At 44.5% G+C, this 23,956-nt stretch overlaps 1 protein-coding gene across 1 annotated transcript in view; it reads left to right on the plus strand.

Annotated features, from left to right (window-relative positions):
- Window positions 1-23,956, plus strand: part of Cachd1 (cache domain containing 1) — a 220,649-nt gene that overhangs the window by 153,630 nt on the left and 43,063 nt on the right. The window contains exons 5-8 of the mRNA XM_021160262.2: window positions 11,605-11,731; window positions 14,519-14,663; window positions 15,523-15,739; window positions 21,617-21,766. Of these exons, the coding sequence (XP_021015921.1) occupies window positions 11,605-11,731; window positions 14,519-14,663; window positions 15,523-15,739; window positions 21,617-21,766 (639 nt within the window). The remainder of the gene's footprint in view (window positions 1-11,604; window positions 11,732-14,518; window positions 14,664-15,522; window positions 15,740-21,616; window positions 21,767-23,956) is intronic.

A 23,956-nucleotide genomic window follows, 5' to 3' on the forward strand; every position in this document is an offset into this window, starting at 1 on the left:
TTAGCTCCTTGGATACTTTCTCTAGCTCCTCCATTGGGAGCCCTGTGATCCATCCAATAGCTGACTGTGAGCATCCACTTATGTGTTTGCTAGGCCCCAGCCTAGTCTCACAAGAGACAACTCTATCAGGGTCTACTAGACCCTTCTTAATGGATGTGTATGAAAGTGTCTATATTATGCTCTGAACCAGAATTCTAAAAATCCTTCTCACTGAGGTAGAAATATGAAATTCTATGTACCTTGAAGTTGATTGCCCAACCCTGAATTTAACACTTTTTAAAAAATTACTCTTTTATTTATTATTTCATAAATGTGTGTTTTCCTATATTTAAGCACTCTGTATCACATGTATGCAGTGTCTTTGGGGCCAGAAGAAGGTGGTGAATCCCCTGAGACTGGAGTATAGCCTTGGGTCTGCACCTGTAGGGACATCTTGGCATGCTGCTGTTGTGATTCATCAGTGTCTCAGCTAGGTAGATCTGTTGGCGGCTTCCTCCTTTTAGAAATTCCATTGCACCATGAAAGCTAGTCCTCAGAAAAGCACTCATTCTAGTTCATGTCCCTCTAGGCCCTGTTTCTGAAGTGCAGGGTATCTTAGTTATGGTTGTGATTAAGTTAATTGCTTAAGATAAGGTTGTGTCTTAGTTAAGGTTACTCTCTCGGAGATGGTGAATTCAGGTCCTCTGAAAGCAACACAAATAATCTCTCAGCTACTCCCAAAAGTTCCCAAGCACACAGCCAAGGCAAAACTGAAAGACAAAAGAGATGTGAGGGTAAATACTAGTGGTACTGGCCTGCCATTGGCCTGCAGGGAGTCCTCCAAATGCTTATAGCTCCTAGGCTGGCTTCCTGCTTGTCCAGGCTTCTGCTCTTGCTTCTGCTGTTACTTCATTACCTCATGCGCTGAGGGCACTCTTTCTCGTGTGCCCTCACACCACAGCCTGTGATGGCTCCCTCAGTCTGTCAGATGGGGTTTACGTCTCTCCATCTCACTCATCTAAGTATTTCAACTAGATATCTTTATATTTTAATATAGCTGATATTTTAATATAGCTGATATTTTAATATAGCTGATATATTTAATATAGTTGGTACAGTGTGCACTAATTCCATCTCAATCACTAGAAAGGAAAAATACTAATACCCCCTCCCCCCTTTCAATCTCCCCATTTCTACATCTTGAAAACTAGCTGGAAAGCCATTGTTGCTTTTGTTGTTTTTGTTGTTATTGTTGTTGTTCTTTGAGACAGTGTCTCGCTGTGTAGCCCTGAATGGCCTACCTCTGCCTCCCAAGTGCTGGAATTAAAAGCAAGTGCTACTACACTCAGCTGGAAATTTGTTCTTCTGTAAGTTCACAGACCTCAATGTAAAGTGGTCCAACATACTCTCTTCTGATTTTAGTGCAAAGATGCTATGCACTCTAGAGAAATCACACCTTGAACTTGCAATTTGGATCTTTTCCTGGACTATGGATAGGCAACATGAAGCTCAATGCTGGGCAGCTGCAGGGATGGGTAGAAGCCCCATCAACTGAAGTTTCTGATAGCAGGTAGCCCATGCACGCTGTATTGCCAGGGTCTCCCTTCCCTCTCTCTTCCATGCAGTGCGTGTCTATGACATTTTCACCACTTTCTGATAAAATGGGTTTTATCTTGACTCTGCCCAACAAGAGGTTAATACAGATGTTCTCAGTACATTTAAGATAGGCTAATCTTGATTGTAGGTTGTGAGTGCACTTTAGCCTGGGCTCCGTCAGTTTGTGGGATAGCCTAGTTGTCACTTGAGCACTGGTATTTCCCTCCCATTGACCATCATGATCTGTATCTTTCCTCTTTTGGTTTTAAAGGGAATTTGTTAATATCTTCTCCAAATCCATCACTTTATAGATGAGAAAGCTGGACTCTCATGAGGGACAGAAGCAAGGCACTTACCCAAGTCACAGATCACTTGTTCTAACAGTGCTTACTAAAACACTGGCCTGTGGTGTGCTCTGAGAACATGACAAGCTTACTTTGGTTACTGCCCGAGTGTAATTCACAGCTCTTTAGAGTGGGTAGGGTCAAAGGACCAGCTATAAAAGTGATCCACAAAAGAGTACCAGGTTTTGCTAAGAAGAGCAATATTGGATATGAAGATGCTCACTGAAGGCCATTGGGGAATGTACCCTCTGAGAAGTTGAAATTGAAGGCAAAATCTGAAGGCTAACAAAGAGCTGACTGGATAGAGAAAAGAGTTATCCAGGCATAAAGACCACCTTGGAAGAGGGCCTGGTACATTTTTGGCAGTAAAAGCAATAGCTCTTAATGTACAGTGGATGGCAGGAGAGGAGACTGGAGAGAAGGGAGGGGCCTGTTGGAGTTTAGATTTAATGGTAGATACAAGACAGTGGTAAAGCTTTGAAAGCAGGGTATGCTGTACATTTTCGAAAGATGCTTTTTGGATACTCCCTGTAAAGTAATTTTAAGGTCAGATGGCTTTGCCAGACTTAAAAGATGAGGCCTAATCTTGTAGCTTCTCATTCTGGGTCCATTCTGTGTTGTCAGAGACTCCTTAGAATAAATAAGTACTAGCATGAATTAAATAGAAGGTGCCATAGAGGGCTGGGCCTGTGCCCCAACAGCCTTCTTAGTCTTCCCCACATTAGTGATTATAGAAAGAGTTAAGGCTCATATCCCTAACCTGTGATAAACTCCCAAGATGATTTAGGTGTGTCTGCTACACTGCTTCTCAGTCATTTTCCTCTATCCATGTAGCCTTCTAGGCCATAGCATGTGTCTGAGCTGGCTTCCAGCTTCGCCAGCCCAGCCCTTGTGTGAGTGGCACACACCATGACATGATGCTGGCTTCCAGCTAGCACATGTCAGCTGTAACAGTTCAATAGTTTGTTTCCTCCTAAATCTTTTTTTCAGTTATAAAATTACTTTTGTTACACCTCATATTTACACCCCATGTTTATCAACTAATACAACTTATAATTTAAGAAATGCCTGCACATGTGTGCATTGATTCTGCCTCTAGAGAAATATACAGCATGCATTTATCTGGCTACTAAATCATACATGTTTTGTTTGATTTCACCTACCTTTACTTGGTTTTTGCTTTATTTGTAAGATTTATTTTAAAATATGTGAATGTGTGTGGCTCCGTATATGCGAAGTGCAGGTGCCTGCAGGTTCCAGAGGTATCAGACATCCTGGACCTAGAATCACCAACATTTATGGAGCATGTGCTAGAGGTGCTGCGAGTCCACTTGGGTCCTTTGGAGGAGCAGGACAAGCTCCTCAACACCGAGTCATCTCTCCAGCTCCTGTCTTAGTTGGTTTGTGAAACTGCCTCACTATGAGATAGCCCAGGCTAGCCTGGAGCTCAGGTTCTTATTGCTTCTGCTTCTCACATGCTGGGGCTAACCTTGTACTTCTTGTACTTCCTGATTTACACCAGTGCTGTAGTGTCCTGGGAAGAGCAGGCATGTTAGACCCATGTATTTTCTAGTTCAAGTAACAGCCTTATGCTCAGACCTTGAGAATGTTCATGTTGCCTCTGTAAAATGGGGATAAAAGTATATGTTTACAGGGCAATTATAAAAATTGGCACACAGTGTATGTGCAAAACTTCTATATGAAGTTTTAGCACAATTAGCAAAATAGCTTAATTGAAGTATACGTGGTATTCAATAAATCTCACGTTGAACATGTTCATTTTATACATTTGACATGGCTAGACCAAAATCAAACAAAAAAATCTTTCCATTAACAGGTTTTTTTAATCTCTTCATTCACCTGTTAATTTCTGAGCTAGTGTTTGTTTGTTCATTGTAGATAAAACTTCTCTTATTTTTGAGATTAATATAATTTCATCATTTCTCCTTTGCTTTCCCCCCCTCTAAACCCTCCCATATACTTCTCCTGCCTCTCCTTCAAATTCATGATCTCTTTTTCAAAAACTGTTGTTCTGTGCAGTCTGTGTGTGTGTGTGTGTTCCTGAATATTAGTCATCTGTATGTTGTCAGAGCTGACCATTTGGTATTAGATCGCCAACTGTGTGCTTTTTCCTGAAGACCCGTTCTCCCACTCCCGGCATTCCTTCGATGCCTGTCGTCCTTTGTGTAAGGTTGAGGCAGTGTAGGCTTTCCTCTGTCCATGTAGCACGCATGTCTGTTGTTGTCCTTGTTCAGTTCCTGTTTAGATAGTCTGGTGAAGGTTCATGAGTGTAGCTTCTGACATTGCTAGGAGACGTGATCTCACAGAAAGCTCCCCGACCCTCTGGCTCTCACAGGCTCTCTGCCTCCTCTTCCGCAATGCTTCCTGAGCCTTAGGGACAAGAGTGTTTCCTAGATGGAGCCACCATCGATGAGCTCCACAACTCTGCATTTTAGTTGGTTGTGATTTTCCGAACTGTTCTCTGTTGCAAAGAAAAGTTTTCCTTGCTGAGGATTGAAGATTGCACTTACCTTTGACTCTATGGGGAAAGGTTTAGAATATAGTTAGGGATGGTGCTGGTTTAAGGCGCTTCTCCAAGATCTCTAGCTTTACTAGCCCTGATTAGTTGGCTAGGTTCTCAGTACCAGGCATGCTTTCCCTCCTGTTGAGTTGGTTTTGAAGACAATTAGAGAGTTGTTAGTTACCGCCAAGGTTGTTAGTTACCGCCAAGGTTTGCTTGCTACTTCTGCACCTGTAGGGACATTTTGGCATGCTGCTGTTGTGATTCATCAGGGTAGGGCTCTTGGTGGCTTCCATCTTTTAGAAAATTGCACTGCACCATGAAAGCTAATCCTCAGAAAAGCATTCATTCCATTTCATGGCCCTCTGGGCCCTGTTTCTGAAGTGCAGGGTGCCTTAGTTATGGTTGTGGTTAAGTTAATTGCTTTAGAAAAGGTTGTGTCTTAATTAAGGTTACTATTGTTGTGATTAAAAAAAACCATGACCAAAGCAAGTTGGGGAGAGAAGGAAGTCAGGACAGGAACTTAAGCTTGGAGGTAGGAGCTGAGGCCATGCAGAGGCATGAAGAGGTGCTGCTTACTGCCTTGTTCGTCATGACTTGCTCAGCCTACTTTCTTGTAGAACCCAGGACCACCGGCCCAGGGTGATGATGGTACCACCAACAAATGAAAATTCCTTTCAGCGCTGTCTTATGGAGGTGTTTACTCAGTTGAAGATCCCTCCTTTCAGATAACTCTAGCTGTGTCAAGTTGACATAAAGTTAGCCAGTTCAGGGGGTACCCAAGGCAACAACAATAGGCTTTATATTTTAGGGGGTTGGGGTTCTTGGGCAACCTTGACCAACAACTCAAAAGAGAACTTTTCAATATTCTCAAAAGAGGATATTGGATTTTGTTAGGTAGTCTTTGGGTCTTTCAAGGAACATTTCCAGCCCAGATAAGAAAATTTCATTTAAACTCTAAATGTATATTTATACAGAGAACTACATGTATTATGGTTTATTTATTTATTTAGATAAATAGTTAATAGTATGAGGTGGTTTTATTTGCAGATTTTCTCAACAAAGCATTCTATTCATGCACTGAGAAAGTCGTGGCTGATTGTGTAAAACCTATTTAAAATGATCGATGCTTCCACACTGATGTGGTCCGAATATCTCATTTATTTTTAATTGAGTTTAGTGTTAAGAGAAAGTGAGCTTTTAGAATGTATACAGCACATGTGTGGACCGTGTCAACCTGTGTGCTGCACATAATTGTAAGAGAGCATATGCCTGAACGTGGATGGAAAGGGAAGCCAGCCCTCCAACATCATAGATCTAGAAATGAGATTCCTCAGCAGTGGCTCCCAACCTTCCTAATGCTGCAACCCTTTAATACAGTTCCTCATGGTGTGGTGACCTCCAACCATAAAACTATTCCATTGCTACATCATAACTGTGATTTTGCTACTATTATGAATCATAACATAAATATCTATGCTTTCTGATGGTCTTCGACGACCTTTGTATCATGGTCAACCCCCAGGTTGAGAACCAGTGCTGTACAATGAACCTTAACAACAATCATGCTGATTGTAAGGTGGCCAGAGATAACTCCCTTCCCCCAACCCCAGAACTTCAGAGGATTCTGTATCTTCGAGCTTGGTTATCAATGTTAGAGGAGAATATTGATTGGTTGCCTCTTTAACACATGGGTGGGTGTGGGTGTTGATATGTATGTGCATTACAGGGACAGATACAAAGCCTGCCTGCTAATAGTTTAAAGCCAAATACCATGCATCCTGGCCCAATAGTTTGGGCCTGCCTTTTTCCTGGACATTTTCCAACCCCCTTGAGGAAAGAGGGCCCTGTGCTGAGTTAGACGCCACCTCAAGTGGCCAGAGCATGCAGCTGATCCTAGCTAGCATGGTGGGAAGCCCCTCTGGGTTGCCTTCACAGTTAATAAGGCTCTCTTCACCTCTGCATCTTGGCCAGAGAGGGGCCTGCTTAACCATTCGTGCTCCATGGTGATGGATTACCTCTAGGTCCTGGGGGTTTCATTACCTTCGTATTCATCTTCCTCTGCTGGTACCAGATAATGGATGAAATGTAACCGTATGCCAAAGGACTCCTGAGAAGGAGAATTTGAGAACCTGCTGCACTCAATGCAAGAGTGATTGTGAGAATCCAGAATGATCTTTTGTGGTGAGACTCAATGTATCACGCGCTGTATGACTTCTGATTTATTTTTAAAACATTCCCAGTCCCATCGGCTCCCTCCTAATAGTTTCCTAGCGCCTGTTTATTGTTACAGATGTTACTTTTAAATGAGGCCATCAAGCCTTCCTGTACTTCCAAAGGCGGTGCTTGCCTTTTTATTGCAGGGGTTGGCAGGGTTTGCCTGGAGAGCATTGCAAATATCAGATCAAGGTTAAGGCTTCAGACCCCAGGAGGCGAGGAAGGAAGAGGCCTTTCTGCATCTGCACACATTCACATCAGTCAGACATCAGCAGAGAGCATGCTCACTGCATCCTGGGGATGACCTTAACAAGGGCACAGTGCCTAGCAAGAGGCAGGAACAGACTTCATGATCTCAGACTGGCTTGGGTCATGTGCCCTTCTTGTTCAAAGTAAAACCTCAGGCATGTCACAAGAACTCTCTGAGCCCATTTCCTTGTGTGTCTTAGAGATAGTAATTGTTATTGCTTGGGTTTGGTGTGCCTGTGTTATGGATCCTTGACATGTATGTGGAGGCCATAGAGGAACAAAAGGCTGGCAACTGCTAAAAATAGACATGTTCAGAAATACATCGAATTCTGCATGTAGTGTATTTTACATAGCTTTGGGGGAGAAGCGTCAACAAAATATGGCTTACTGCTGATTTTCGTAAATTTACTTTAATTGGTTCACAGCCAAATTTGATCAATTCCATGCCTACGGCTGCCTTCTTGCCATATTAGCAGTAGTAAGTAATTTTATCAGACCATAATGCTCTGAACATCCAGGGTTTATACTGTGTGTCTTTCAGCAGTTGATGCCAATATTCCAAACTGGAAAACTGTGCTGGGACTGGAAGCTGTCCCTTCAAACCACAGAGACACGGGGATGTACGGACATCCTAACACTCCCGTGTGCCCGTGACTTCCTGCCATTCTGGTTTCATTCCAATACCTGAAACTTTATATGCATGTTAAGGTTGACTTGCTTTGCTTGGAATTAGATGGCAAATTTTCATCAGCAAAGAGCTTGTGTTGGGACACCCTGCTCTGTGGCCCGACTGGAACCTTATTTTGCTTCATGCAAGAAAGGTCCCAGGTATCCCTGGGGATCTATTCCTGGAAGTGGGACTAGGTGACCAGCGACACCATGCAGCTTTTCAAAGGCACAATCACATGTCGTCCCAGCGTGGTCTTCGAAAGTGAATCTCAGCGTAAAATGAGTTTATTGACCGGTGGTTTTTCTTTGTGGTTTGAGTGTTTCCAGTGGCAGGTGGAAACAGCTCTGATGCCAGACTGTGTCTCTGCATGCCAGGAATAAAGACAAAACTGGCATTCTAACGTTGACTGTGGGTTTTAATTGCTGTCTTGTTAACTTTTGGGTTGCCACCCAACTGTTTGTCATTGCTCAGTCCTTAGAGAACAGATTGCCAGTGGCAGCAGGAGGTATGCAAAGTAGATAAGCTTTAAACATGGTAAGCCTCACTCAGAAGGAGACTAGAGCCAACTAGAGTTACTCTGGGTTCATGGCAGCCATGTACTCATATATGCTAACCTATGTGCAGATGGTATGCACTTATGTACATCATCCTATGCACAGATATGTGCTTATGTACACTAGCCTATACACAGATGGTTTGTGTTTATATACTCTACCCTATGCACAGAGGATATGTGTTTATATCCTCCATCCTGTGCACAGATGATATGTGCTTATTGTACACTGTATCCTATGACGAATTGGAGAGCTGACCCTGGCCTCTGGGCTTCCCATCTTGCTAAATCAAATTTGGGGACTGTCTTCTCATGTCCCCATCCTTCTGCACAGGCTACATCTTGGGATAGATACCATTTTTAAGCAAACCCCAAATGCAGAAATCCACTGTGGTGTGTACTTGGTAGGTAGGAGGTACTTGTTGCCCATCCCTTCTCATTATCTGGTTGACCTTTCTTGTCTTTGGATAGCACCCCTAAACCCCATCCCTAAACCCCATCCAAGCTGCTCATCAGATATTGTGCTGATGAATTAGTAAAAGGCTCAGTGTATATTCAGATTCCCCTCAGCTAGTTTGTCCTAGGCATGGATTGGTTCTTTTGAGCCATCATACTTGCAAGCAGTTCAGTTTTCACAACAGACCAAGAATAAATGGAGAATTGATCAGAGTCTAGTGAGCATCAGGGTTATAGATGGAACAGTGGCCTGGAGGTAACAGCACTCAAGAGCTGAAGCAAGAGCTTCCTATGTTGGATAGGAATTCAATCCAGCCAGCTATGGAAGCCTCCTGTCAGGCCAGCCACAGGACTGAATGCTAAAGAGACAGAGCAGGCAAGCCATTTGCCTTCTTCATGAAGCTCTGGAGGAAGCGAAGCCTTCATGTGGCTGTCCTGTTATATCTTTAGATTGCCCAGGTACTATTGTTCACTACTTCCTCCCAATCTTCACCTCAGAACATTAATAACCCTTGGTGCTAAGTATGGCATATAAGCATAATATTGTAATTACCTCATCCTTTTGTATTTGATACAGAATTATTAGCTGAAAAAACTCGAGAGTCAAAAGAGCTGTGTTTGAGACACCTTTCCACCTGCCAGATGTGGATTTGCAAATATTCAGGAAATGCTCACTGGATGCTCTGTATCCATGGCTCCAGGCTCTGGAGGGAAAAGGTCACATTACTGCTGTTTGCACTTAAAATTGAACCTGGAGGGTCAAACATGTGAGCTGTGCTTATACAGACAGGTGCAAGTGCAGCAAAGAAACACAAAATTTGCTGGGCTTACAAAAGCACTCTGTGTGGTGGTTTGAATAGGCTTGGCCCAGAGAATGGCACTATTTATTAGAAGATGTGGCCTTGTTGGAGTAGGTATGATCTTGTTGGACTTTGAGACCCTCCTCCTAGCTGCCTGGAAGGCAGTAGTCTTCTCTTTGTCTTTGGAACAAGATGCCATGCTTGTCTAGATGCTGCCCTGCTCCCACCTTGATGATAATGGACTGAACTTCTGAAACTGTAAGCCAGCCCCAAATAAATGTTGTCCCTGACAAAAGTTGCCTTGGTCATGGTGTCTCTTCCCAGCAAGAAAACCCTAACTAAGACACTCTGTGGACTATTGTCTTTAAGGTCTTATCTCCTCTTTTGCAACATGGAAATTAGACCACATATTGTATTAGATGTGCACATGTTAAATGCAATACCCTGAGAGCTACTGTAGAGGTAAAGTCTACCATTATTGTCAAGAGTCACATCTCAACTAGAGAAGCAAATCCTTATCTGTGCCATGTGTGTGCTCAGAGCTGTGTGTGCTCAGAGCTGTGTGCATGCTCTCTGGATCACACCTCAAGCATTCCTGTCTACTTTGTCTTTTCCTCTCTCCACTGCACACTGCTTTATGCTTTGCTTCTGTCTCTCACTCTGCTGGTATATTGGTAACTGCAGTAGTTAAGATGGGTTCTACTCATCTTAATGGATTCTGCAGGGCATCAACCAGTGATCTGTGCATAGGCAGACGGGTAGTAAAGAATTGAGTTGTAATGGAAGAGAACAAAGGCACAGTTGCTCAAAGAAAGGATGGCATTCTGATCCCGAGGAGAGGAAAACAACTTTTGGAAGCTATTTGGTGATGAATATTTGATTAGCCCTAGTATTCAGGAGCTGAGGCAGGAGAGTTGTGAGTTCAAGGACAACATGAACTGCATGATGAATTTGAGGAAAGCCTGGATTTCTAATTATCATCACCACCACCACCAGCACTACCATCATCATCATTCAGGGGCTGGGGAGATAGGTCAGTAAAAAATTTGCTTGCTGTAAAAGCATGAGGACGGAACTCAGAATCCTCAGAGCTCACATAATCCCAGGCACAGTAGCACAGTTCTCACTTGGTGAGAAGAGAGGTGAAGACTGGGGAATCCTTGGAAGCTCTCATGCCAGCTAGGCATTGGCAAACAACAAATGACCTTGTTTCAAATTAAGGTAGAAGGCAAGGGCCTACACCCAAGAGTGTTCTGACTTCCATACAGGAGGCCAGCCATGAGTGCCCAGCACATCACACACACTCACACACACAGAGGGAGGGAGGGAGGGAGGGAGGGAGGGAGAGAGAGAGAGAGAGAGAGAGAGAGAGAGAGAGGGTTTTAAAAATAGAACAAAGTTTAAAACTATAAGAAGTTTCGAGACAGGGCACACACAGGTGAATATCACTGGGGTTGAAGAAACGCCAAGTATGATCCATAGCTGGGAGCAGCTACCAGGCAGTTAGATAGTGCAGTGTGATGTGAATACAGGAGCCAAGATACCCAGGTCTCGGCCCCCACTGGGGTTCTTTGGCCAATGACTTAAGAGTATTTCTAACTCCAAGGCAAGAATAGTACCAACACGATAGAATTGGTTTATGAATGAGATGTCATAAAGTAAAAGAGAGCCTCTGTGTCAGCTCTGGAGGCATGGGAATCCTTCTACCATTCTCTGGGTACCAGCATTCCTAAGTGATGTGGTGGCCCTTCGAATACCATCTGTGCGGTTTCCATTGCTCTGGAGTGAGACTAGTGAAGGCAAGGTCAAAGTCACAGATCTAGTCCCTAGAGACAAGGTCTATTAGCAGTTTCCATGGTTAGAGAATGGACCTCACACCAGCAAGTGTATGCTTGCCCAACAGGGACCAGCCACATGAGAAGACAGATTAGTGCAAATGAACCATTTGTACTAGAAAAAATAGTCCAGGACATAGAATGTCACCCTACTATGTGAAGAGTAATAGCTTCCATTGAAGGAAACGTCATGCTTCCTATTCACAAGATGTTTCTTAAAAGGCAGAAAGAAAGAAAATGTTTTGTAGGAAATTTACAACCTTCTATCTGGTGGGATTTTTTTTTTCATCCTACAAGTAGTTTATGCAAAACAGATGCCTGAAGAGCCATGCGCACACACCCCTGTGGGCTCTGTGGTTATATTTCATTTTCTTCCTCTTTCAGTTCTCGCAGACAACCTGAAATCTAACCCTGGAATCAAGTGGCAATATTTCAGCTCAGAAGAAGGGATTTTCACCGTCTTCCCAGCACACAAGTTCCGGTGTAAGGGCAGCTACGAGCACCGCAGTCGGTATGGTGATTTCCTGCATGGGGCGTTTGTTGCTGACAGTGATCTACAGGGAGGGGTAGGCGGTGACTCTGAATTAGAGGACTTGCTCAATCTGGGCAAGCCCCCAGATTCCAACCTCGGCAGTGAGGTCCACGCACAACAGTTCTGCGCTAAATCAGAGCTTAGATTCTAAAACTTTTTCTTGCTCGGGAATAATGTCTACATTTGATCACATAGCTGTGCCTAAGCTCAGGCAGAGTGATGCTAAAACCCCGAGTTTTCCAACAGCTATATCTATCATGCCAAGCAAAGCAATGGGCAGAAATTAAGCGCTCGGTGCGCTTAATGTTCTGTTCTATGAACATCTTTGTTGAAATAGACATGATAGCACCTTCTCCAGTGTGGGCCTCAAGCATAACAATGTAATACATTGCATTGTAGAGTTTGTGGCTAACTTTCCTTTCTCAGCTTTCCTCTTTTGAAGTGTACTACCCGCTTCAGCTCCTGCAAGCTTTAAGGTTGTTCACAAGCTTTGGGTTAAAGATCACTACCATCCTGCTTCCTCACAGAGAAAGTACTTGGTTGGACTGTGTCGCCAGTGGGAAAGGAGTGATGAGATCATTTGTAAAAAAAGGCTCATCAATTCACAGAAGCCCCTAGGCAAAGATGTACTCCTTTGAGCCCCAACAGGTTTCCTTTGGCAGTGTTCGGTGTTCAGTGCCTAGAGGTTGTGGGAGATGCTTACTCTCCCCAAAGATTCAGGGAGTATCCCCTTCATCTTTCCTTCACATTGTATCCAGGATCTTTCCCTAATGGTGGGGGAATCTTTGTGTGCTTTTCAAGGGAGGGAGGGAAGAAAGGAGAGAAAATTGTTATTATTTATATGGTTTTCATCATCTTCACCCTAGATATTCTGGTACAGATACCTGCCATGGAGACCTGACCAGAAATCATGTCTTTACTGTCTAGTTCAGCCATTCTCAACCTCCCTACTGATGAGAGGGAGGGAGCCTTTAAGACAGTTCCTCATGTTCTGGTGACCCCCAACCATAACACTGTTTTCCTTACTATTTCATAACTGTAATTTTGCTATTGCAATGAATGGTAGTGTAAATATCTGTGTTTCCCAATGGTCTTAGGTGTGACCCCTGTGAAAGAGTCCTCCAACACCCAAAGGGGTGGCAGGCAACCCAGAGGTTGCAAACCACTGGTTTGGTTGGAGAGCAGAAGCTCTAGGCAAGCAGATTAGATGGCAGGCTGCCTCGGTGTGTGGGAGGGAGGAGGGTCTTATCAGAAGCCAGCTTTCACCTGCAAGTCCCAGCTCGAGTCTGCCTGTTAGCGAAGCTGCATCTTTGGCTGAGTGACCTGGTTCCCTCCTCATAGATTGCCAGACCTGCCCCTTAACTTGTCCCAACGGGTTGTCTTTGCAAACTCTATCCAACCCTTGGAAGACTCCATTGGGTTTCAGAGCACTGAACCAAGAGAATGGAGCCAGTGAGATGAGTCAAACTCTGGGGTCCTCCTCCCAGTTCATCTGTGTAACATACAGTGCTATTTATTCACCCCCACTAAAGCCAGGGGCCCACCTCCCAGTTCACCTATGTAATATACAGTGCTATTTATTCGCCCCCACTAAAGCCGTTTTAGCTAAAGCGGTTTGGCTTTTCATTGGCTGGAATCAGTTAAGACAAAGGCAATGTATCATTCTAAGGAAAATCCTCTCCCCTCATTAGAAGAACACAGGTAAAACAAGGAACATTGGACCTGTGTCAGTGTAGGGCTGGGCAGGTCTTCCTGCCATTCTGTTCCTGGTTCATCCTGAGGCCGCCTCTTCTGGATTCTTTTTATCTCACTTCTCCACTGGCTCAGTGGTACTGACTGGTAGTCTTAATGCAAGACTTTTGACTTGCCAACAGCTAATGTGAATTTGGCCAGATTTTAAGGGGAGTTTTTGGTACGTTGCCTATGTTTCTTAATTTTTTTTTTTTGCCCAGGCTTTTTTGACTCACTGGCAGCTCACATTTCATAGAAAATTCTTGTTTTGGAGATGTCAATAAAGGAGGGGATTCTCTTGAGGCTGGTTTGCTTTTTAAAGCATCCCTGATTCATTTCAGGTTTAAAATGAATAGAGAGCTCCTTAAACCCCTCCTGTCCCACGCAGAGGGGGGCAGCTGCTTCGATCAGACACAGTTCTCCTCTGTGGCCTGGGCAGTTCCCCTCTTTCCTCACACTGACAAACAACCTGGCAGGAAGAGTGGCTGTTGCAGGTTTAGACACATTTTGATGATGTCGTTTGAGATGTTTGGCTCAGGACCATCTAGTAGCTAGCCTGTATGCGTTGCTGAGATATAGATAGGAAAAGGGTGTCTTACCAGGGGTTTATGTATGAGAAGAGAAAGGCTAGCCTGCCATGGAGAACTACCCACCACAACAAGTCCATATCATAGGCTTTCTCACTGTTAGCAAAACCCCATCTGGCAAAGTGGGCCTTGTTCTCATTTTGGACCAAGTCTGTATAGCCTGAGGGGCCAGCAGTTCACTCCCCCAAAGCCAGTGAAAAGATGGGGAGCCAGGCCATGCAGAAGTGCGCTGTGTGTGGAGCATGAAGAAGAGACCAGCCTTTCAGAAGGTGTGCCCACATCTTTAAAGTTAGAAGTTCAATGCTATCCTTTCCAATGCCCCCCCCCCATTCCAGTCTGAGCTCACTCTGACCTGTACCACTCCCCAGAAGAGAACACACGCGCGCACACACACACACACACACCTGTTGCGTTCATAGCTCTGTTGAGACCTTTTTCCTTTTTCTAGGCCCATCTACGTCTCTACCGTCCGGCCACAGTCCAAGCACATAGTCGTGATTCTGGACCACGGGGCCTCAGTCACGGACACCCAGCTCCAGATTGCCAAGGACGCCGCCCAGGTCATCCTCAGTGCCATTGATGAGCATGACAAGGTGACTATTATCCCTGTGATTCTTGGCAGAAAAGCTGTCTTGAATATCTTCAGCACTTACTTTTGTTTCCTTCTGTCTAGTCAGGTTCCTCACAGTGGCTATGAATATAACAATGTCACAGTGGACCAGAGAGCGCCAGTGGTCCCATACAACTATTATGCAGCCCTGAGGGTCTCCATTTTCCATCGCCAAAGGCTTTCTCTTACTAAGTTCATTACTGAAAACACAGAGATCATACCAGACCCTCTTTTGCCCAGTTTTTTTTTTTCCTGCATGAATTTCCGGATGAGCTTTTGTTGTTTTGTATGTCATCTGTAAACACTGTATTGCTACTGCATATTGGCTTGAAGGCCAAAGTCTCCAGTTCTCTCCAGTACAATTTCTTTTTGTAATTGGACAGGTTGATGACCTCAGACATTTATTTTTAAGCTTAAAACCTGTTCTAGCCAGGCAGTAGTGGCACACACCTTTAATCCCAGCATTTGGGAGGCAGAGACAGATTGATTTCTGAGTTCGAGGCCAGCCTGGTCTACAGAGTGAGTTCCAGGACAGCCAAGGCTACACAGAGAAACCCTGTCTCAACCCAAAAACCCTGTTCTACGGGCCTTCTCCATGAGCTATCCTGTTACCTGAATATTCAAGCCTGGGCATTGTGAGTGAGGCAGGAGGATTGACTATCTGAGCCCAGAAGTTGGGGGTCAACTTGTATAACATGAGGAAATTTCACCCTCAAAAACAAAAACAAAACAAAACACACAAAAAAACATTTGTTTGGGTTTTATTTTTTGTTGTTTGAACAAACAAACACCTTTAAATAGTAGAGAAAAAAGTCACTGGGTGTTTTTTTTGTGTCCTCCAGATTTCTGTGTTGACTGTGGCAGACGCTGTCAGGACCTGTTCTTTGGACCAATGCTATAAGACGTACCTGTCTCCAGCCACCAGTGAGACCAAAAGGAAAATGTCCACATTTGTTAGCAGCGTCAAGCCCTCCGACAGTCCCACCCAGCATGCAGTAGGCTTTCACAGGGCGTTCCAGTTGATACGAAGCACCAGCAACAGCACTCGGTTCCAAGCAAGTACGTGCATTCGTGAGAGATGGCCACGGTGTTACAAACTAGGTTGGGAACTAGAGGGGAAACTTTAAAATTGATTTTAGATAAAATCATTCTTTACCATCTTCGCAGCCATCTAATGAGGTGGTCTCATCTTTTCCACTCTACCATGGTCAGTCTGTGGGACTTCCAGACTCCCAGAGCCTCCTCTTCCTGCCCCTTTATTAAGAACACATCCTCCCTCATTTCCAAAGGGGATAGCCACATCCTCTGCAATGTTAATTGGTGGCTTTGCCTCCTGTGGGCTTGGGGCAGTCCTCTGCTAGTGCTCTTGTGCACCCAAGGGGGCAACAGGGATTCTTGCCTTGATCCCCTCCCTCTCCTAACCAGCTGTCACTGAAACAAGCATACCCTTCCCACGTACAAAGGCACTCTGATTTAATTTTCCTGTATTTGAAAGAAATCTGGAATGAGGATACAAGCTAAAAAGGAAGGGGCGGTTGAAATAGGACTCTGCTTTGAAACTTCTCAAAGGATTTTTTTATTTCCCTTTATCCTTGAAAATCTGTAGCTATTTTTTTTAATTAATCCATCCTGTTTGGATGCTTGAGTTTTGCTTTCTTTTCTTTTCTTTTCTTTTTCTTTTTTCTTTTAATTTTTTGAAATAGCGTCTCATTATGTAGCACAGCCTGGCCTCTAGCTCTCCTTCCTTTTGCCTCTGCCTCTGTAGCACTGGTATTACCCAGTTTAATATATCCTATTAAAATAAATTTAAAGTAAATTTTCAAGCTGTTCTGTGTACCTGTATCTGAAGACTTCAAGTCAGACAGTGATGAGAGTTGTCAAGCATGGTGCCTGGTGATCTGGCTGACTAAGCAGCTGCAACAAGCATAACTTGCCCTGATAGATGCCACACTGGTTTATCCATAATACATCCTTAGAAGCATGGTATAGCTTGGGCCCAAGCAGACAGGGCAATGAATGACTATGGAGACATGGGTTGCATTATCTCAGACTCCTGGATACCAGCTCGAGAGAGCACCATCCACACACAAGCCAATGTTATGTATTTAATGTTCAGCTGCCAACAATTCAGTGAGGCTGGTGGTCCCTGCATACCTTATGAGTGTTCCAGCTAGACTGGTTAGTTTTTGTCAACTTGGCATAAACTAGACTTATCCAGGAAGAGGGAACCTTGGGGAGTTACCACCATCAAATTGACCTACTTATGTCAATGGGCGTTCTCTTAATAACTGATGTATGAGAGCCCAGCCCTCTTTGGGTGTCCCCACGTTTGGGCAAGTGGTTCTGGATTTTTTTTTTTTAACCAATGGAAGAAGTCAAGCAGTAAGCCATGTTCCTCCTTGGATTCAGTTCCTGCCTCCAAGTTCCTATCCTGAGTCTCTGCTGTTAGCCTCAAGTTGATCACATTTCCCACAGTAGCAGAAAGCCAACTAGGACAGCTAGTTTGTCATTATCCCTCACCGGAAGTGTTCTCTCTCCCTTACTTGTTATCAACCCACCATTTAGAGTTCCTGTCCAGTTTTGATTGCTATCTTGTTCACAGAAAGAAGAGAATTGTTTAGGCTAGCAGTGGCAAGCCCAGATGCCTGCAGTGGCCAGGCAGCTAGAGAGATGGTACTGGCTGAGCATCCCTTGCAAGTGTGGGAACGGTAGAGCTGGCTTTACCAGGGCAGGCAGCACTAGCATGGCCATATCCTCTGATTCAAGAGAAGGCAGAGATCTGGATTTCTCCTGTGATGTCTGGATTTTCAAATGTTAATGTTCTTCCTGTTTTAAAACTTTATTAAACCCCATCCCATGACCCCTCCTTGCCATGCTCATTGGAAGGAAGCCTGGTCTCATAAAAGGCATTTCTCCTTGCTTTTATTTGTTTGTTTTGTATTTTGGTTTCTTATGTTGGCAAACAAAACCATGACAGGAAGACTGGCCATCAAAAACCTGGACAGGTTCTAAAACTATGGGTTCCAAAATGCTTGGAACTTTTTTCTTTTAGGTCAAATAAGATATTTCGAAAGGTTTTAGCTTGCAATCCCCCCCAGTTCTTGGTCTCTATTGGCAATTGAGAAGAAGAGCCCAACTTGGTTTGGGTAGGGAAAGATTCCAGGAATGTCCACTGTCCACATCCTAGTGACAGGCTTGGTGGTATCCCACACAATATGGCCTAAAGTTTGGAGCTTTGATTTCAACTCCGAACCTTTTCTGACCTTGTAAACATGGGAAGATTTATTAGAATGTCCATAAGTAGCCTTATTTGGCATGAGGCATGACAAAAGGACCCAGGATTGATCTATAACAGTTCCAGTGGCATTAGCTGTCATCCTGAGCCATCCCTATGACATGTCTAGCCCCCCACTCATTTACAGCAGTGAGACCCCTATAGGATTACTGTGAGAGTTACCTGTTGATAGAAGAGAAGCATCTGCCCACATCAAGTATAGCTTTGCACTAATTTATCTCGTACCAATTAGAAGCTAAAACTTTTAGCCAAAGTGGGGTTCCTCCCCCACGCCCATCTTTGGTAGATCCAAAGGAAATACCATTAAACCTTTTGGTTATTTCCTTTGTATTTGTTTGTGTATGGTTGTTTAGAAGATCACCTCATAGCAGGAAGAAAAATCTTGGGAGTGTGGATTTCATTGTATGGCCAGGGCTCAAATTTCAGTTGCTTTTCCTAAATATTGATTGTAAGACATGACAATGATGTCCTTAAAGGGACAGTCCCTGGGTGGAGTCTTCACAGTATATTTTCTGTCACTTTAGGTGCTATGACGTACTTTGCCCCAAATCTCTTAAACGTAACCATCTCTAACTTTGCCAATGTTATACATTCCCACAAGTGGGTGACTCGGGAGAAGGTCTTCCAGACACAACAAGGCTGACATAGGAACTCACAGAGGCTGTGGCACCATGCACAGGGCCTGCACAGGCTCAAGCCAGAGTCCTAGCAATGAAAAGGAGAAACAGACACCATCTCCCTAACCAAGAAGCTATCTCCAAGTGACATCTACTTACAAAGGGAAAACAAGTTTTCTCTACTGGGTGTATTAAACATATTTAAGGGCAGGCCCCATGCCCAGCAGTAGATGACCAACATGAAATTAAAACTCAGTTTTTTAGACTTTCTGTCTTACTGATCTTTTGATCTATTCGTATACTTGTATATTGCCGTTTCTGATTTTGTGTTTTGTAAGTTTTGTTTTTGTGTGTGTGCTTCTTGTGCTCTTTCTTGTTTAGTGATGGTTTGTGTGTGTGTGTGTGTGTTTCCCTGTGAGAGAGAGAGAGAGAGAGAGAGAGAGAGAGAGAGAGAGAGAAAGGGCATGGAGTTGGGTGGGTGGGGAGGGGTTGGAAGAAGGGATCCAAATCAAAATAATCTTTTGAAAAAAAATTATCTGCTAAATGCCAATGAAAAAACAACTTCAATTTGGCTCGGTTGGGGACCGTGTGAATAATGTAATAGAGTCTGGGTGGACCTAGGAAAGATTGTGCAAAGTACGTGTCCTATGGTGGGATGAAAACAGAATGTGCCCAGGTGCTGAAGGAAAACAGACACCAGCTCCCATCTCTAACCAAGAAGCTATCTGTCTCCAATTGATATCTACTTACAAAGGAAAAACTAGTTTTCTCTACTGGATATATTAAATACACCTAAGGGGCTTAGGCCTGCTAGCTTTCCAGTCACAGCCCCCTGCTGTAAAACCTGTGACAGTCACAGAGGCAGTGGGCAAAATGAAATGTGTAAGGATGCTATTTAGAGGCCAGTCTAGGCACATCTCTGAACCTATCACCAACAGGACCTTGGCTAACAAGAGTTGGCTTGCATCTCAATGTGTGACCCTGTGATTACAGCTGTATCCCCTCCATCAGGAAACGTGGAACCATGCATTGTTTGATGTTTATTTCCAGCATAGAGCTTAAGTAAGATACTTCAGACTCTATTAAAGTAATCCGCAGGAATACAGTTACAAACTGAAAAGGTGCTGATATCTAGTATTAATGTGGACATTTGCTAAAATTTAGGGATTTTACTTTCTCATCAGCCCCCACTTCCTGACCTCCAATGACTGGATAAAGACATTTACACTTGCAGTTAGCAATGCCCAGCATCTTGATTGGTTGTGCTAGTAGTAAACACTGGGCAGGTCCATTGTTGATCAGTTTTTATTAAATTTAGGTTGGTTGTCTACAGCATTGACACTATGTAAGTTATGAATCTCTGTACAGTAATGAACAGTTCAAAACCTAAAATGGAAGTTTACAAATTGTGAGAGTTAAGGTGTCACCACTAGATACTTTTAATGGTAATTGTATTTGTTAAGGATCACTTTGTAAGAAATAGCCCTAACAGTGGCCCTGACATTTCATCACCTTTGATGCATAGAGCAACGAGGAGACTGCCTGCCATGATTACTCTAAAGTAGCCCCACTGAAATGACAGTGAATAGCCAACAGGACCTATGGAAATATGTGTATATACAAATATTTCTCTACACAGCAATAAGATTCCCTACAGGGGGTCCAAAACTATCTATTGAGTTAAAGACTTTTGTATAGAATTTATGCAGAAACTCAGCTCCTCTCCATCCCTCCTTTTTTTTTACGTGCAATGGTAGGTTTTTAATTATCCCCTCCCTCCTCCCTCACCCCTACGCCTACCCTCAACACACACACACACACACACACACACACACACACACACACACACACATACCGCCCTGTGTCTATGTCTCTGTATAAGTACATGCTGGAGCTTGATGTCAGGATGCCTTCCTCAGTCAATCCTTCTCTTTATTTTTTGTGATAGAGTCTCTTACTGAGCTTAGAGCTTGTCCTCCTGACCAGGCTGGCTAACCGGTAAAGCTCCCAAGATCCACCTGCACTGGCCAGCAATGGGACTTAGTTTTGCACTAGTACATGGAGCTTTTAAGTAGTTCCTTTGAAATCCATTTTAGCCGTTGAGCCATCTCACTGTGACTCTTGAGCCAGTCCACTTTGGGGACAGTCTTCTCACTGAGTTACAGTTGTTTCTCACTTACCCATGGGTCTAACTTGGAACGTGGTTTGAATTACAATCACAAGTTGTCTTCAGGCCAGTGAAAGGAGTGCACACATCACGTGACTTGAGGCTTTTTCTTGTTTATCTTCGTCATTGTGCCCTCAGCCTTCGTTTACCTGTTTACCTGTTAATTCAGGTGATCAGCCTTTCCTCCTAGCACCCTTGTGAAGTTGGTACTGGTGTCTTTCCATTTTCTAAACATTTCTCCATACGTACATAGGAAGAGGTTACGACCTTTGCCTACGTGGCCCTAACACTAAGCATACGGTAGCAATTTGGAGCAGTCTGTATGGTGCTTCTACAGCCATAATTTTGCTCTACTACACTGACAAGCTTTCAAAAATCAAAATGTGTTTGGCAATAGTTGGGGTCTGGCAAGTCACTTTGCATTGTCTGCAAAGACCTAAAAGATCTCCACCTTAAAGCTAAGTCCCTCCAACGTGTGGCTCCTGTTAATGGCCCTGTATCACTGAGGAAAGGATAAACCGAATCCTCTCAGGAGCTGGGGAGGATCCTCTTTTAGGCTGGCTTAAATGAGCATGGCGTGGGCGCCTGGAGGAAATCGCTGTCTTTCATCAGGTAAATGTGTCAGGAGCGTGTTTGCACTGGAGAAGTGAAGCCTTGCTGACCAGAAATCGAGGGATGGAAGGGACCAGGAATTAGCAAGATGAAAGACAAGAAATGCTTCACATGGGAAATGTACAGGACATGGGGCCAGGCAGGTCCTCTGGGTGAGGACATTCGGAGAAAACGGAACAGAGAACCGCACGGCTACCTCCAACCAGCATCTGAATGTAACCTTGGTTTGTGTGTGTTTTGTTTAGACACAGACATGGTCATCATTTACCTGTCAGCAGGCACCACATCAAAGGACTCCTCGGAAGAAGATAAAAAGGCGACTCTCCGCATCATCAACGAAGAAAATGGCTTTCTGAACAACTCCGTAATGATTCTTACCTACGCCCTCATGAACGGTAGGCACTGTTCCGAGATTCTCCTTTCAGATGAAAGTTCCCTCTAAGCAAGAGCTGCTTAAGGAAAAGGGACTCTTTGTGCCCTGGCTTTCATGTAGCTGTTGGGTGAGTACTAGCAGCTCTCTTGTCCCCAGTGCTGGGATGCATGGCAGGCAGGTCAGGATATCTCTTTCTCACCTTGGCTCTGCCTAGCCAGCTGCTGGTTCCTGACTCTTCTCTGCTTCTGTGGTCTAGCAGAGTTTTACATCTCTCCTCTTTTCAGTTCTCCCTCATATTCTGTCATCAGAGATGTTGCTACTGCAGGGAAATTTGATATCCAACCCCCACCCCCACCCCCACCCCCTGCCAATCCTGTGCGTTGCAGGAAGCCACAGTGCTGGCCTAGATTCGTTCTGTTCCCAAGCATACCAATATCCTAATTCCCTGAAGCTTCTACCAGCATCCTCAGGTGTCAGATGCAGACAGCAAGGATCTGCTTTGCTGGCCTGCCAGGTGGATTAGCCTTTGTCTCCAGCAAACCCTGGAAGCATGCTAGTTTCACTGTTGAATGTTGGTAGGCGGGTTTAGAAACTCCACCTTACCTTTCTGAGAGCCACCTAGCCTTTAGTGTGTGGCCAACACATCTCTCCACCTCTGTGGTATGGGGTCACTACACCTATTAATATGTGGCTTTTCTTCAGTGCATCTTTTCCCTCGGGGCCTCGGCCCCAGTCTTTGGGTGTTGTCATCCCTCATGGCTGAGAGACAAAGTTTGCTGCATCCCGTAGCCCATTCCACTTAGTAGCTCTGTGTACCCTACCCACCCCTCACTGGTTTAGGGACAACAGTCATCAGTTTGCTATGCTAAGGATTAATATGGAGAATGCCCCCCCCACACACACACAAATGCAAGTTCTAGCTATTATCCTCAGATTCTCACTCAGACCCTCTTAGGAAGGACCGAGGAATCCGTTATTCTGGAGTGATTCTGGGTCTATTGCCTTATGAACCACCCTGGGGGAGTGCAGGTCCATCATCCAGCCACCTCAGGCACTGAACATCCACCATCAGTGGGCTGATGGCAAGGCTCTTCATCTCCTTACGTCTCAATTTTTTGTTTTCCCAGGCAACATCTCATTATATAGCCAAGGCTAGCCTCAAACTTGAGGTCCTGCTTCAGCTTCCTTAATGCTGAGATTGCAGGTGTGTGCCAGCTTGAGACTTCTGTTTTAGCACAGAGGGGCTGGAGACATGGCTCAGAGGTCAACAGTGAATGTGGTTCTTTTGTCTGTTTGTTTGTTTTCGAGACAGGGTTTCTCTGTGTAGCCCTGGCTGTCCTGGAACTCACTCTGTAGACCAGACTGTTCTCAAACTCAGAAATCTTCCTGCCTCTGCCTCCCAAGTGCCGGGATTAAAGTTATGCACCACCACTGCCCGGCGTGATTGTGTTTCTTACAAAGGACCTGAGTTCTGATCCAGCACCAATATTAGGTAGCTCACCACCATCCGTGACTCTAGCTCCAAAGGTTCTGACACTTTCTTTTGGCTTATGCACACGGGTACCTACAAATGCATATATGAATAAACAAAGTAAGCTAAATTTTTTAAATTATCATAGAGCCTGGTGGCTAAGAGTTCCTGGGGAGAGAGTGACCAATGATGATGTTTTCAGTCACACATAGCATAGTTGGCATGGAAGGGCATCTTTGCCATCTGGGGTTGGTCTTTCTCAACAACCTTCACAGCACACATCCTTCTGAGACACATGGCTTCTACTGGGTTCCTGCTGTGTTCTTCCTCTGTGGGCAGAGAGTGTCCTCGCTCCTGGTCCCTTCACTTCCACAAGGGTGAGCATCACATACATAAGGCGTCTTACTGTGTGCATGGTGTTCTGAGCATAGGAGCTAGCCAACCAGGATAGATGAGGATAGCCTCTTTTTCTTAGCAATTACCATTCAGGGACATTTCAGGTTGCCCAGTGCTCTATTCTGCTTCTGTCTCTCATGAGTGAGGAGGCAGGTAATTAAAATTCCCCAAGCCTCTGTGGGGTTCACATGCCTGGGCTTCCCTGTCTTCACCAAGCTCTCACTGGGCAGAAGGGCAAGTGAATTAAATGCAGGAGAGGAGGGAGAAAACCCACAGGAAGTAATTGCTGCTTGTGTGTGTCAGGCGCTGAGTAAGAGCCCCTGGTGTCAGCTGTCTGGACACCAA

The sequence above is a fragment of the Mus caroli genome, chromosome 4 (genome assembly GCF_900094665.2).
Source record: "Mus caroli chromosome 4, CAROLI_EIJ_v1.1, whole genome shotgun sequence".
Classification (NCBI taxonomy): domain Eukaryota; kingdom Metazoa; phylum Chordata; class Mammalia; order Rodentia; family Muridae; genus Mus; species Mus caroli.